At 42.2% G+C, this 15,571-nt stretch overlaps 1 protein-coding gene across 8 annotated transcripts in view; it reads left to right on the forward strand.

The window, feature by feature from the left end:
- The window catches only part of LOC128403122 (uncharacterized), a 33,387-nt gene that overhangs the window by 5,214 nt on the left and 12,602 nt on the right, over window positions 1-15,571 (forward strand). For 6 of the 8 annotated variants that reach the window (XM_053367785.1, XM_053367786.1, XR_008327875.1 and 3 more), the window contains 7 exons: window positions 3,847-4,004; window positions 4,123-4,236; window positions 5,627-5,694; window positions 6,990-7,233; window positions 7,360-7,503; window positions 11,790-11,910; window positions 13,481-13,593. In XM_053367785.1, the coding sequence (XP_053223760.1) occupies window positions 4,186-4,236; window positions 5,627-5,694; window positions 6,990-7,233; window positions 7,360-7,503; window positions 11,790-11,910; window positions 13,481-13,593 (741 nt within the window). In that variant the 5' untranslated portion in view covers window positions 3,847-4,004; window positions 4,123-4,185. Of the gene's footprint in view, window positions 1-2,059; window positions 3,180-3,846; window positions 4,005-4,122; window positions 4,237-4,694; window positions 4,759-5,626; window positions 5,695-6,989; window positions 7,234-7,359; window positions 7,504-11,789; window positions 11,911-13,480; window positions 13,594-15,571 lie in introns of those variants that run through there. The other 2 variants (XM_053367787.1, XM_053367788.1) reach the window with 2 other exon arrangements.

Raw genomic sequence — 15,571 nt, forward strand, 5'->3', positions numbered from 1 at the left:
CCCACCCTGTCCTGGGGGGCCTGGTGGGTCATACACTCTGCATAGAGGCATCATTGCAGTCCCACCCTTTTTCTGTGCCTTATGGGACTTATGGAGGGACGCCCTGGTTGCTGCTTCTATCCATTCCTTCTGCCATTTCTTCCCTTGTGTTGGGGAACATCCTGCTGCTGCCAACAAATGGGAACTAACATCCACTTCTTTCGCATAGGGTTGTACATACTGTTGCAATCTCAATGTCCACCTTTTTTCCTTTCTTTGCTAACTCAATTAGTCCCTTCATAAACTCCTCATCATTCTCTTCCTCTTCGCTCTCTAATTCATCAACCTTGGAGGGTTTAGGCTGAGGGCCGGCTCCTCCCTGGTCCTGGGGCCCTGGGCCTGGGGGATTCGCTAGAGGGGCAGTTGGTGGAGCATAGGGTGGCGGCGGTTTAATGACTTCCCCCTCTTCTCCTTCCTCTCCTTCCGGCTCTGATATCACCGGGGGCTTTTCTGACTTCCCTGCCGGTCAGACTGCACAAATTGTATTTTGTGGGGCGTCGCCTCGGCAGGCTTTCAGCCACGGTGGATTCTTTTCTACATTGATTTTCCAGGTAGAAATATAAGGGATCTGGTCTGGGTGGACGTTCAAGATATTTTGATATAGTGGGTTGATTAGTTGCAAATTAAATCTGCCCTCCAAGGGCCAATTAGTTCCTTGGGTGGGCCAATCAACCTCACATAATGTCCTCATCCTCTCTCTTCTCAATTTGAACCCAATCATCATGCTTCGTAGCTGCTTTCCAGTTGGTTAAAAAGCATTTCAGAGGACTACGTTGGCTTGCCCCAGACCCCATTTTTCAGATACTCCGCTCCTAACCGGGCTTAAGATCCTTTCACACACCACACACTACAGACTGTGACTTGGCGAACTCTCGTTGCCAAGAAATGCACAGCCCTGCAATCGCTCGGCCAAGGGGACGCTAAGCCCCGGCCCACACTTGACAATTCAGCCACTGGAGTATCTGACATGCAACACACAAAACACACCAAAATAATTTTCCCTCTGTTTCCCCTTTCCCCAACCTTACTGGCGGCACTCTACTGCCACCTCTGTTTCCCCTTTTCCCTTTTCCCGTCTGGCGGGGCGGCACCTTATTGCCATGGCCAGTTCCTTTGTTCCTTTTCTGGCGGCACTCTACTGCTCACAGCCAGACCCTTTATCCCTTTTCTGGCGGCACTCTACTGCTCACAGCCAGACCCTTTATCCCTTTTCTGGCGGCACTCTACTGCTCACAGCCAGACCCTTTCCTGGCGGCACTCTACTGCTCACGGCCAGGGGAAGCTGATCGGGCTTCCTACCACGCCCTTTTAGGGCTTACCTGTTCCGCTGCGGACCCCTCCTTCGGCCGTCCTCTTTTCTCCCCCGACTGGGTGTCTCGGCTCAGGCACAGCGTGGCGATCTCCCCCTACGAACTGGCAGGGTGCGCGCTGGAGATTGCGAGCGCTGGTCCTGGTTGCTCACCCGGTCGAGTCTGGTCCCTCGGCTGGGGGTGGGGACCTCTTCCCGGCCAATGCACCAAATAAAGCCTTACTTTGGAATTACCCAGAGGTCCGGCGGTCCGCCAACCCCGTGGCCAGAGGGGAAAAACAATTCCAGAGACTTCTTGGTCAGAGAAAAGAGATTTATTGAGATCTGCGCAGAGGCAGCCAGTGGAGTCCTCTCCAAAGACTGGCTACCACGATACAAGTAAACAAGCATTTTTATACCTGAGAACATGTCCATCTCCCCAATTCCCTCCAATCAGCTGGCAAGGTTAAGCTTATTCCCTTATATGGCATATGGCTATATGGTTAGCTAAACGCCCCTCCTTCCCTTGTTCGTGTGCTCCTCTCTTGCGTTACTGCAGCAGAGAGCATGTGCAGAAAGCAGCTCCAGGTTTGCAGAACTCAAGTAATTGCAAAGAGGAAGTAGCTCCCAGCTTGCAGAGCTAAAGCAATTGCGGTTTTGTTAGCTGCTTAACCACAACTGCAGAAGTTAGCTTAGGTGCAGATAGTATTGAGATTAACCCTTTCAGTATTGGGCCTCCTTGTGAAGAAAGTGATTCTGATGCAATTCTCACAATTTGGCAAATTTGGACTAAAAAGCCAGTCTGTTGCAATATTTACACTAAATGAAACCTTTCTTATTAAGTATAAAAGGAAATGCTTTGTATTTATTCTACAAAAGTTCTGTTGTACTACACTTTTGAGGCACCAGAATAATTCTGCTGTATGTTACTTCCTTGTGCTAATGAGCCAAAGTGTGCCAAGCACAATGCCCCTTAAACGACATAACGATAATTGCTGAGGCTGTTGACGCAGCAAAATGTTGCCCATCTGTTATTCCCCATGACATCTAAAGCAATATCACTAAATAGCACAAAAACAGAGTCCGTGCTCTGTTTAGATAAGAGGTTAGGTCTGAATTGTGCCAGGCAAGCCTGTGCATGTTGATTCAGAAGAAAGGTCCAGTGATTGCAATGGGGCTTACATCCAGGTAAAACTGCATAGATCTACAGCGTTAATTGCCTTCTAGATTGTAGATAAGAAAATAATTAATTCATTCCCCAGTTAAGAAATCACTGTACTGCATGTGCTCCATGAATGCAAGGAGGCATACCCTGGAACAGTGACTCATGCAAACTCTCAGAGTTTGCCAGCTTCAAAGCTAGATTTTTTAATTTTTTTTTGTAGAGTCAGAACAGGTAATCTCTGAGGATGGGTATGTTGGGCTCTCAAGAACCTTTACTTACTTATTTCCTGTAGGGTGGTTGCAATTCACTTGTGGCACACTAGTATGCCCGAGTGCATAACTTTGACTTACCTTATTCAGGAAATGTTTTGCACCCTCCGATGAAAATAGGGACGTCTCATTCCATAATGATAATTTTACTATTTATACCCCATATATCTTCCTGAGTTGCCCCAGTCACTCTGGGCAACTTCTAACATATATAAAAACATAATAAGACATTAAACATTTAAGAAAACACCTTCCCTATACAGGATTGCCTTCAGATGGCTCGGGGGTCAGATAACTCCATACCCTCCAACATTTATCCAATGAAAATAGGACATCCTAAGGAAAAGTGGGACATTCCGGGATCAAATCAGAAACCAGGACAGCTTCTCTAAATCAGGGATGTCCATGGAAAATAGAGGTGTTTGGAGGGTCTGATGTTTTAAGATCTGTATTAATGATACTGCCATTTCCCCAACCATACTGAAGCTGCAATCACATTGGTATTTGCAGTTAAATTCACTTCTAAGCAGACCTGCAAAGGATTGCATCATAAATGTTTACAGTTGTTAGATACTAGTCTGGCAGCTTGCTCAAAGACACACCCACCAAATGTGTCTAATTACAATTCCAGTTTAGTTTAGGTTCAGTGATACAAAACTAGGTAAATTTTAGTTAAGAGATGCCCTTCGAGCAAGATATTCTAATCATTGTGTTTTGCATAACTGGTAAATTGACATCCAGTCTAGTCTGTAAGTTGCCTCTGTTTTACATAATTGCTGTTTTAAGGTAACCAGCTAGCAGGATCAACTAAATTTTGCAGCTTGTGACCCACAATTATGGATTCCCCAATGAGTCACACCTGTCTTGGTTCCCAGAGCTCAAATGTGTGGTGCATGAACGGTTTCTTGAATTGTTCATGTTGACCCTCAGTTCATAATATGGATCCTGTTAAAAAATAATTGCTAGCCAGAGCTATAGGGGTAACAGTATATCTGAATATATGTAAACAACCCTCAAAATTGTTCCTTCTATTCACTTACTTGTTTATGAATGCGTTTTTTAAAAACACTGGTGCATTATTACAGGGACAGGAAATGGCAAAGAGTAGCAGAGGAGTTGGGACTGCCCAGTAACATCAAAGCTAGGAATAGCTTCCATCCTGTGGCTGTAATTTGACAGTCTAACACAGATTTCTGAGGTGCTGAGCTGTAACTATTGCAAAACACACAGCCTAGCAACACAGGTAAGTACAAACACCACTGCACATTTCACCCATACAAAAGAATACATAGAGACCTATGCTTCCTCCTTTCTCACTGTTCAGAGCTTAAATCAAGTTTTGCTCTCTGGATACTTTCTAGGAACCCAGAACCCCAATTCCCTGTTTCTGGGGAGGTGATGAGTTTGCTTTCAGATGTGCTAAAATGTTAATCCTCATGGAAATGCTCATGGAAGACTTCACAACTTTTCTCAAGGTATAGTGTTTTAAGACTGGTGCTTTAGTTTGCATTTGCAGTTCTGTTTTTTATTATTATTATTGATTACATATTTACAAACCTGTATGTGAGCTGCTTTGAAAGGAATTTGCTCTGAAAAGCATCTTAGAAATGCTGAAAATAAACCAAAATAATAGCCAGCAGTCCACCTCTCTTAGTGTCTTCTCACTGTATCCTACCTAACACACACACCATAAAGGTGATGTGCAGAATCCATTGGGGAGTTCTCCCAGAATACAGTTAGTTTTAATTATTTCTGTGGCACATTTGCAGGAAGCATTTGCAGTGGCTTGTGCCCATGATTTCTTTCCCCAGGAGACTGGAAAGCGGTGATGAATTACAACTGGCTTTGAAGGACTTGTAAAATGGTTGATACAGGTTCATGAATGAGGATAGGTCTATAAAGATGATGATGATGATGATGATATTTTTGGCAATGGAAGGGTTAACCCACTGGCACCTGGATGCATTCTGTATATCTGCCTGGAAGGATCCTTCATGGTAAGTGACCAGGGCCGGATTTAGGTTTGATGAGGCCCTAAGCTACTGAAGGTAATGGGGCCCTTTATATATCTAGCTGTCCTTTGTCAACAAATCATTGCTGTTTTTTGTGTTGAATATATGCTATATGGTAATTTATGGACCTAATAGGTATCTAAAGCCATTTGCACATAACAAAATATGTACTTATCAAAGTAATTGTTGAACTGAAATACAATTAAGAGGAAGTATATTATAGTGAAATACAATTAAGAAGAAGTATATTAAGAGTGGGGACGTGGGTGGCGCTGTGGGTTAAACCACAGAGCCTAGGGCTTGCCGATCAGAAGGTCGGCAGTTCAAATCCCCGCGACGGGGTGAGTGCCCGTTGCTCAGTCCCTGCTCCTGCCAAACTAGCAGTTCGAAAGCACATCAAACTGCAAGTAGATAAATAGGTACCGCTCCGGCGGGAAGGTAAATGGCGTTTCCGTGTGCTGCTCTGGTTCGCCAGAAGCGGCTTAGTCATGCTGGCCACATGACCCGGAAGCTGTACGGCGGCTCCCTCGGCCAGTAAAGCGAGATGAGCGCCGCAACCCCAGAGTCGGTCATGACTGGACCTAATGGTCAGGGGTCCCTTTACCCTTTACCTTTATATTAAGAGTAAAATAATTCTTAAGTTCTAACTTAAAATGATTTTTTCTTCATAACAAACTTAATAATGCAAATACATTGGCATTTGGCAATAACAAAAGTTCCTTTAGAAACACAATTTACAAAGACTCATAATTTTTGGGTGGGCCCCAAGAGAGTGGGGCCCTAAGCTATAGCTTGTTTAGCTTATATGTAAATCTGGCACTGTAAGTGACCAATGTTCCTCTGTATCACACAGATTCAGAGACTTCACCCTTTGAAATTCACTTATAGAAAACCTTCAAAAGGTGAACATGAAAAATCCAAGTAAGTAATAAAATACTTTCTCATTGCATTGAAAGTTATTGAATTGCTTTTCCACAACACATTCTGAATGTTTTTGCATGTTGAACATTGCTTTGATATGATCAGACTAGGATTTTTATAAAATGACTTTTCCCCTATCTGAAAGGAATTGTTTTGCATAAATAATGTGCTGTAATTTGCCAGATGATGTTACATTCACAAACGGTGCAGTCCATGAGTGTAGCCGGGGGGCGGGGGCGGGCGGGGGGGGACTGCCCCCCTAAATCAAGTAAATAAATAAAAATACTTAACTATCTGACCAAGCGCATCAAGGATAGTTCGGTTCTTCCCCTCCACCAAACAAAACTCCTACCCCCCGCAACATAAATCCAGGCTATGCCCATGGTGCAGTCCCTACACAGAAGTTAAGCCTCACTGAATTCAATGGGGCGTACTCAGAGGCAAGCATTTATTATTGTATGACAGCCTAAGTGAGGCTGCTAAGTGAATAATTGTTGGTGGCAATAATGTGGAACAGCAAATAAGCTATTAGCATGATAAAAAAGAGAATAGAAAATAAAGGATGATTTCCTCACCCAATAAAAACATAGGACTCACCTAATGAACCCTGTCAGCAGAAGCCCTGTGCAAGAACGTCTACTTGTGCAATGGGACTTCCTTCCTCTTTTCTCCCCCACTGCCCCAAATTGGTTCGCGTGGGTGTGGGTGTGGAGAACGCTTAGAACAGCTTGCAGGAAAAATGGGGATTGTTCCATCTGGCAAGCTGATACGCTTGTGCAGACATAATGTTTGTAATAGCACTACATTGAATTCCATCCATAACCAGGAGGCTATAGATGCTTTCAACCAAGTTTTATTCAGACCAGATCCATTAAAATTAATGGGACTAATTTAGTCATGTTTATTAATTTCAGTGGGCCTGATGTGAGTAAAATGTAATTGAATGCCAACCTATGCACACTGGGGTATATACAACTATTACAAGAATAAAAAAAAAACTTTTAATGTATCAATAAAAACCAAAGTATCTTGGAAAATAAGCAGTAACTGTCCAGATACTTTGTCATTCATAAAGATTACAAATACAAAACCTTGCACTTTTAACTGAAGCAGTTAATGAATGCTAATGTACAAGTATGGCTCAACTGCTGAATTATCCAATTAATTCTGAGATTATGGCTTTGCGTTTGTTAATAATGCTTGCTGACCAGGGCTGTGTTGATTAGTTCATCTCGCCCATTAATTGTGCAAGAGCTTTGCACAGAGAGGCACAAACAGTTTATTGTCTTTCACAGCTCTCTGGATCAAGGCCAGTCTTTTCCCAGGGTTCCCAGACAAGAGCCTCTGTCAGACATGGAGAACTTCACTCACTCGTTGTCATTAGACCCATTCTTGGCAAAAGCAGCAAGAGATACATCTACTGATGTGGTCAAAAGCGCTGTGAAGGACTTTGCCGATGACTACCTCAACAGGGCTGCTATTTTCAATAGTATGGATGAAATAGTGACTGAAGTGGCCCATGCAGCTTTGCCAAAACTAGTGAGTAATATACTGGCCACCTCTCTCCCACATCTCCTCCTTCCTGCTCCCTGTGCAAAAGGAAATAAATGCAGAATTTCTCTGATGGTACTGTGTAATGTATATGCTCTTTTACTGCTGGCTTAGATCCAAGAGGCACAACAAGAATTGGGCCAAGAGGAACTGCTGGATGGGATCATCTTGTGTGTTGTTGAGGAGGAAGCCAACGCCTTAGTTCAGACTGTCCTTCATGAATATCATTCTGAAATGTTTAAACTGCAAAAGGGAGAGGTAAGCCTAGAACTTGTGCTCTGAGAATTTAAAAAGTACCTTGCCGGCTCAGAGCAAAGGTCTGTGTATTCCACCATCCTGTTTCTTACCTTTGGGAAGCCAGAAACAGGATATGAAGACAACTGATGCCCTCCAGTTTGTCTCCAGCCGAAAGTTACACTGCATGAAACATGGATTGCCCATTTTGCTGTCATGGATAATAATCATTTATTGACCTGCATTAATTTAATCCTAAGCGATTACAATTATATCATAACGGCCAAACTATTCTATCAGTTAAGCTAGCTGCGCTTAAGAGAAACCATGAAATAGACAACTGGAACTTTTTATATTTTTTGATGCTACTGAACTATTGGGGGTCTATATTCTAGATTATATTTTATATATTTGCATACCACTTAGTACTTAAGAAAAGCTTTTTACAAAACAACAACATGTATATAAATTGCAAATAGTGACTTTGAGATGTATGTTGCAATAGAAAACAGAACTTACCATACTATGCAATTAAAATAATAAAGCCTCAAAAGACAAAAACGTATCAGCTCCCAATATTGCCAACCAGCACAGCTGTAACATAGGAGTTGACTGGAGGGCACCAGCTTGGTGAAGGCTGCAGTATGGTATAGAGGTTAGACTAGGACCTATGAGATCCAGGTTCAAATCCCTACTCAGCCATCTAAGTCACTTGGTAACCTTGAGCCAGTTACGATCTCTCAGTTTAACCTACACCACAGGAGCATTGTGAGAATAAAATGGGGACGAGGAAGAAATCCGTTTACACAGCCTTAGGCACCCTGGAGGAAGGGTGAGATAATGTATCAGAAGGTAAAATAAAGTAAGTTGGGGGAGGGCAGAAGTTTGGGTCTCTGTGACAAAGCCCAGGATGCTCAGACTTGCCATTCAAAGAGGAAATTTAGCAAGTGACTCCTGGTGGTTTTCTGGATATGCACAGTCCCCTTCACCCGCCATTGAGCTTTTTCTCCTTCCACTGCCATTTTCAAATTTTATATTAATTGCCATTAATAAACTGAACTTCATTACTTCTAATCATCCCACAAGAGCAGCGAGGGTTGCATGCTCCCTCCACTTGATGCACTGAAATGAGTTTGCCTCTCTCACCACCACTCTTCACTGTCTGTTCAGTGCCATTTCTCTTTGAGATTCATCTCACTATTAAGGCACATCATTCAGTCTGGACTCTGTCCTTCACATTCTAATTACTTGGAGAAAGAAATAAAAAAGAAAGAAAAGATTGCTGTTATTGTCAGGCACAATGCAGAGACCTGTCTTCATTTATTTGCATACCAGGCAGGAGCACGTCAACCTCCCCTCTTCTGCCAAGGTAATCTCCACAAACAAGCATCTCTGCATGTACGTCAGCGAGGAGCTACACAAAATCACAATGCACTCTTCCTTATTAGAAACCAAATCCATTACAATGCATGCCAAGTTCCCTACAACACGACAGGGTGTAATCTATAAATCATATGCCACAAGTATTTATGCCGCCTGTCAGTTCTTATCCTTTAGTACTCAAGCAAAGCATTTTTCCTTTTACTGATTCTCAGCATCAGAGTGGCATTTTAAGACCTCTTTTGAAAAACAACAGCAACCACGAAGCATATCAAAACTCACCCTTTGGCCAGGCAGAGGTGTGAAGGTGAGGCTTATTTCATAGCCACCCTACTTGAGATATGAACATGGCATCAGGAAAACTCTGATTTTGTACTGGAATACATTATTATTAACGAAGGGCTTATCCATACTTTCCAGGCACAGGCCAGTGCTTTCCCCATGAAAACAGGCTCTTTAAAGCTGAATTGGAGCAAACACCAATTTGGGTTTTCTACAGATTGCTGTTTGCCTTGATTGAGCTTTAAAGAGCAGGTTTTTGTGGGGACAACTCCAGAGCAAAAATAAAGGGCAATTGGACATGGAACTTTAAATCACGGACGGTACCTGGAAAGAGTGGAGGAAAGGTAAGTGTGGATAAGCCTTATCTATAAAATCTATATATAGTGTTTCCTAAAAGAAAATACTTCTTCATGAGCTGCTTAATGAATTTGCTACCACATAGCTTAGATTCGGGGTGGGGAACTCTCCAGAGGTTGCTGGTTTCTAACTCCCAACATTCCCTACCAGCATGACTATATTTGAGTGATTATGAGAATTCCAGTTCAACCAAATTTGGAAGGCCAGAGTCCCCCCAACCTTGGCTTAGGTGATGTTCAAAAGGAGTTCAGGCTGGTTTTCTCACCCCAAGTGTCTTACTAACTATCGTCGAGGGCTTGAATACTGATATGAAATCTAAAGACTTAGTGATCATATCGCCGATGGTTGTTCAGTTATCCACAATGCAAACAAGGAAAGATTTCAAGGACTGTAGATTTATGCTACAAGAATGTCTAGTGTCTAGCCCTTGCTGAGAAAACACGTAACTTGAAAGCAATAAAAGGAAAACCAGACAAATTCAATGCAGTGTGGGGGCCATTTATTTCATCCACTAACAAAATTGAACTTAAAAACAGACTTTCAAGGGCATCTTTGCAGGTCTGGATGTCATGAGCAGGACAGAATGAATATACCTACTCTGGACACAAGATCTTCTTATGAACTGAATAATTTATAAGCAGCCTCTGAGACGTTGTGTTTTGTATATTTGGATTCTCTGTATGGATAGCTGAGAATAGTTTTGTTATGTATTACCTGATATTTGCTTTTGGTGGTGGTGGTTGGGTCCTGTTATGTGATGTTATATCTGTTATTCAAATAGCCAAGAAAAAATATTGGAAGAAAAAAGAGTTAAGGTAAATTGATGAAATATAATAAGTCTTCCAATGAATATTAGTCATGATAGCTAGATAGACTAGCCATGTTCAGAAGTACTTGTTTGGGTGCAAATAACAGGGAAAAGTTGTTGCCCTCATACCTTACTTGGAGGTTTCCTAGAGGCATGTCGTTGGTCAGACTGGGAAACAAAGTGCTGGATAAGAAAGGCTTTTGATCTGATCCAGGAGGACTGTACTTGTGTTATTACAAGTTAACAATTTAGTACAATTGACTTCACCTGAATATTTTGCTCTTTTGGAATATGTTAGGAAGGTTGTGGCAAACATATAAGGGCAAGTAAAAGCAAGAAACACAGCAGTAGCAGTATAAACAGGTAGGAATAAAATAATTAGGAAGTAACTACTGAAGAAGGGGGTATCCTGACTCTTGAAACTTAACACAGGTTTTTTTTGTTGACTTCTTAGACTGCAACAGAAATTGCTTGAGATACCTCAAACTTCTTCACAAAACCGGAAGGTCTAATAAAACTTGGTTTTGTTTTTTAAAGAAAGAAGAGAAATCACACTTTATGACATTTTTCAAGTTCAGTGCTGCTTGGCACAATCCTGATTAAGGAAATCAGCAGTGCAGCCTCCAGAGACAATATTTCTCTGACCCTAAGGTCACCATACTTGAGGACAAAAAAGCTTTGGGGGATGGATAAAATATGAGGCTGCTGAATTAAAGCACATTAACAATTTGACCCTGCACTATATGATCTGCCATGGATCATTATCTCTTAAAATGTCAGAATATTTATACACTTTTAGATTGTCCATGAGAGGTAAGCCGAATCATTCCAAATCTGTCATGCACTTGCTCTCACTTGAAGAAATTGGTTGTAATGCAGCAAGTTAAGTATGTGTAACCATCACAGTTAAATGCCATGTCACAGTTCAGTGTCTCATTAATACTAAAATACTTGTTATTCCCACTGATCTTGGTTGGATTTAGAGGCATCCAATTTTTGCTGGATTGAACCTCTTATCTGAACTTTAGCTGGACACTGCTGCCACTTTCACAGGGGAATTGGTTTACCCCTTAAGCAGGCTGTGCGGCATGTACAGTTTGGGAATATATGTTCTTTCATTAATTCTCAGGAAGCAGATGTATTTATTAATAAGATTTCTTGCCCACATTTCACTATAAGGCCCCAGGGCAGATTACAACAATATCATATTCAAGTATAAAAAAGATAAAACTGTTGCAAGAATAAAAACAAATAAAAACATATTTCATTATTGCTCTTTTTAAAAAGAGAAAAAAAGCTTGTGAAAGCATTGAAACCAGGCTGGGTAGACTGAGCTTGCTTTGTTTGCACACATAAGGGCAGCCACTGGAACTCTCTCTCCTTGAGCACAATGAGAAACCTTACGAAGCAGCTGCTGAAGAATGTTTTCTTTTTCTTTTAGAAATGTAATGGGGGTGTCTGTTTCTGTCTCCTCCCCTCCCAGGTTGCTGTGCTTGCCGCTAAACAACTTATTGATATATTTCTCCTGGAGCGTGTGATAGAGAAGATGAGTTTGCAGGGCCCAAGGATTTCTGGGAAGGAGCACTCAAGCGCGATTTTAGATAGTGAGTATTGAATGGCTGGGGAGGGAGGGGAATGCCTGTAACTTTGGGGAAAGCCATAATATCTTGGCTTTATTTAACACTGGGGATCTAAGAAGCCTTTTGCAAACACTAAAGGGCTGGTGGAGATGTGAGCTTTGATTACATTTCCAAGGAAGGTTACTGTGGCATGAACAATGCTTGTCGGGCTTAAATATGACAGATACTAGGCATACCTACACTGCAGATTTTAAGTACCCTTAATATTCAGATGGTCAGGTGCATCTGCCACCAAGTGCAGGAGTCAGCCTTTGCATGTTACAACAAATGAGTAGTAGCGTGGCAAAAGTGGAATCCTGTAGGCAGCAGCTTCTGCATGCCACTCACTGGCCATGATCTGGGAGTCTGACGGAACTGAACAGTCAAATAGACCCTGCATGCTCAGACATTTTTCCCAGAACAAAATTTTTTTGGGGTGTGTGTGTATTTTTTAAATATCTAAAATATCTGCAATATATTCAGTAAACAGCATTTTGGCAAGGCCAGTAAAAATTCTCAAAGAGGCTCTACACATTCATAAATTGTTATAGCTCACTGGCAGCCAGTGCAATGCTTTCAGGTCCGGTGGTAACACATAGTCACATTGGGCTGCTCTCCTTACCAACGAAGCAGTTACATTCTGCATGAGTTGCAGCCTCCGGACCATCTTCAAGGGCAGCCCTACATAGTGCATCACAGTAGACCAAACAGGAAGTCATCAGAGCATGGACAACTGGCAGGAACAGCTATAGCTACCCATAGTGCTGCACTCATACACAGTGCTATTTTTTAAAAAAAGGAAGTGCTGGAACTCACCATGAACACATCCTTTGTTCTCTTATAATGGCAATGGCATCCACCCAAGAGGTGCCAGAACTGAGTTCTGGTGAGTTCTGGTTGAAAAAAAAGCCCTGCCCATACGGCTGTATTGTCCTACCAACATTTCTCAAGTGGGTATCAATTATCCCTCAAGAAAATCCTTGCACACAAGTTTTATGGGGATATAGCCACATTGCTGTTATCGCGGATTTTTCTAGGGGCAGGAAAGATGGGGGGGAAAGCTAGATCAGGACCTGTTACAGCAGGGCAGGGGCTTGTTGGAATCCTGATTAGAATTGTTTTCCCCACAACTGTTATTTGCATTGGGAGGAAAGTGCCCATTGGCACCTCACATTGCAAAAAGAGGTACTCAGGTGAGGAGGGATTCCAACTGGGAAGATGGCAAGGAGAAAGAGTTAAAGCTGTCCCCCCCCCCCATGCCAGAGTCCCAGCCTGGCTCCTCTCTGCCCCCTGCTATTTCAGGTTTGTTTGTTTTTAATCTATGGCCTTTTAAACTGTGTGTTACTAGTAACTTTGTTACTGTGCTGTGTATTTGTGTGTTTTTCTATTGCAAACTGCCCTGTGATCCTCGGATGAAGAGCGGTATAGATATTTAATTAATAAATAATAATAAATATAAAAAAGAGAGAATTCCAAGCTCACCAGGGCAAACCACATGACAAATGCCATGTCCAGTTTGGCCCTCAATCTTCCTTGCCTACCTTTTTCTTTCTAGATTTTATGTTCGATATTCTCCTTAAGCAGTTATTTAGCATTCAGCAGCAGCAGCGAGTTACCTCTGAAAACATCCCCCTGGGAGATTTCCATCTGAAAGCTTTTACCGAGGTGGTAAGTAGGCTCATATTTTAAAATGTTGATTGTTTTGGCTGCCTTTTATCTTTCCTGTACTGCAGTGTCCAGAGGAGCTTCACCCACCCAGCCTCTCCTCCACCTCTACCGGAGCAGGCTCAGAGCTAATTAAGGGGAAAGGGTCGGATGTAACACACACACACACACACACAGAGAGAGAGAGAGAGAGAGAGAGAGAGAGAGAGAGAGAGATTAGTCGAGAACTACTTCATCATGTGCTGCTGGATTCCCCCTCCTTTGCTAATCATAGATTATTGCTCCTCCTAATATCTCTTTCCCTATTAAGTATTCTGTTTAACCTTCACAGTGCTGAAGTTAAGTCAAATACTCCAGTGCAGTAGTTGTCCTAAGTGCCTCAATGCAGCAATTGCCCTAAGTACATAGTGGTGGTGGGCTCCTTACACTCACAGAACAGCAGCTTTGCATTCGCAGTATCATATGTATCTGAGGTGAAGGATAAATTGAGGTCTTTGCCTTCCACACACATAGGCTGGTACAGAATGCTGCTGTATGTATCATAAGTAAAACTAAAATTAAAAAAGGCTTCCTCAAGGCAAGTAAATGAAGTATGTGAAATTTACTTCCAAATGGATATGTAGATCTTTCTCAATACTTCCTACCTGATCATTTTTAACTGGAGATGGAACAGATGAACAAAGTGGCCAAGTTGTGAGGTGTTATAATAGACTGCACCACTTCAGCCTGCAGAATGGAGTGTTGCATTGTTGATTGCTCCCTGTAAGTAGAAAACTAGCCCAACAGGGAACAGTCTGATCTAGAATCTTCCTTCCTGGTATGCTACCTTTTCATTAAAAGTGAGCATTTACACTGGAGGATGCAAAAGTGGCATTCCACACCAGTAGTTTGAAATGGTACACTACCTCTTCATTATTTTTCATGTGTAAGCCAGGACAAAACTTGCTTACTCCCTATTGGCAGCTTGCTTCTCTGCAGCTAGATAAGGCCAAAGGGCCATCTAATCCAGCGTCTTGTTCTCATGGTGGTCAGCTAGATGCCTGTGGGCAGCACCAGATTTAAGGTGGTATGGGAGGTTGCCCTGCACAGGGCACTAGGCTGAGGGAGTGCAAAATTGAGAAGATCCATAACTGAGAAGATCCTTTTGGGGTGCAATTTTTTTCACTTTGCACAGGGCACCATATTATGAAAGATTACCAAAGTCTGCCCCTTCTGTGGGAAACTTGCAAGCAAGATTTGAGAGTAACAGAACTCTCCCAACTTCTGTCCCCGGCAGCTGTTTTACAGAGACATACAGTACTGCCGTCAATGGTGTAGACAAATCATAGCCTTATCCTCCAAGAATTTGTCTAATCCTCTTTAAAAGCTATCCGAGTTGGTGGTCATCACTACAGCTTGTGGAAGCAAATTCCAGTTTAACTATGCACGGTGTGAAGAATTATTTTCTTTTGCCTGTCCTGAACTATCCTATCAGCCTTAGGGTGCTTAAGCTAAAATGGGCTCCCCCTCTGCACTGCAAACCTAATTCTTTGTGTCCAGTTGTCACTGAATGCATAGACAACTGTGCTCCTTCAGTTGTTCCAACAACCTTTTAAATATAATCTGTTTGCAACATTCTGACAGTCTGGTTGCAGATCGTAACAGTCTTGTAATGCAGAAATCTAGAACCACTGGGTCTAGCTTATTTTTACAGGATAGTTTTACAGAATAGTTTTACAGAATAGGTAATTACAGAATAACTATCATCAGATAGTTCTTAGGAGTTAGAGCACACATTTTCAGGGTTTCCACCCCTGAATTATTATTTTTTGTTTCCTTGCTGTATTAAACACAACTTCCATTATCCTCAGTAGATTCTTGCTTACCTTTAGCCACACATCAAACGTAGAGTTACCAGAAGGTGAATGGTGCAATTATTCTGGACCAAAGGCTGGTATATGATTTATTTATAAGCCTTATGAAAGTCGAAAAGTACCATTCT

Source organism: Podarcis raffonei, chromosome 15 (genome assembly GCF_027172205.1).
Source record: "Podarcis raffonei isolate rPodRaf1 chromosome 15, rPodRaf1.pri, whole genome shotgun sequence".
NCBI classification, from domain to species: Eukaryota; Metazoa; Chordata; class Lepidosauria; order Squamata; family Lacertidae; genus Podarcis; species Podarcis raffonei.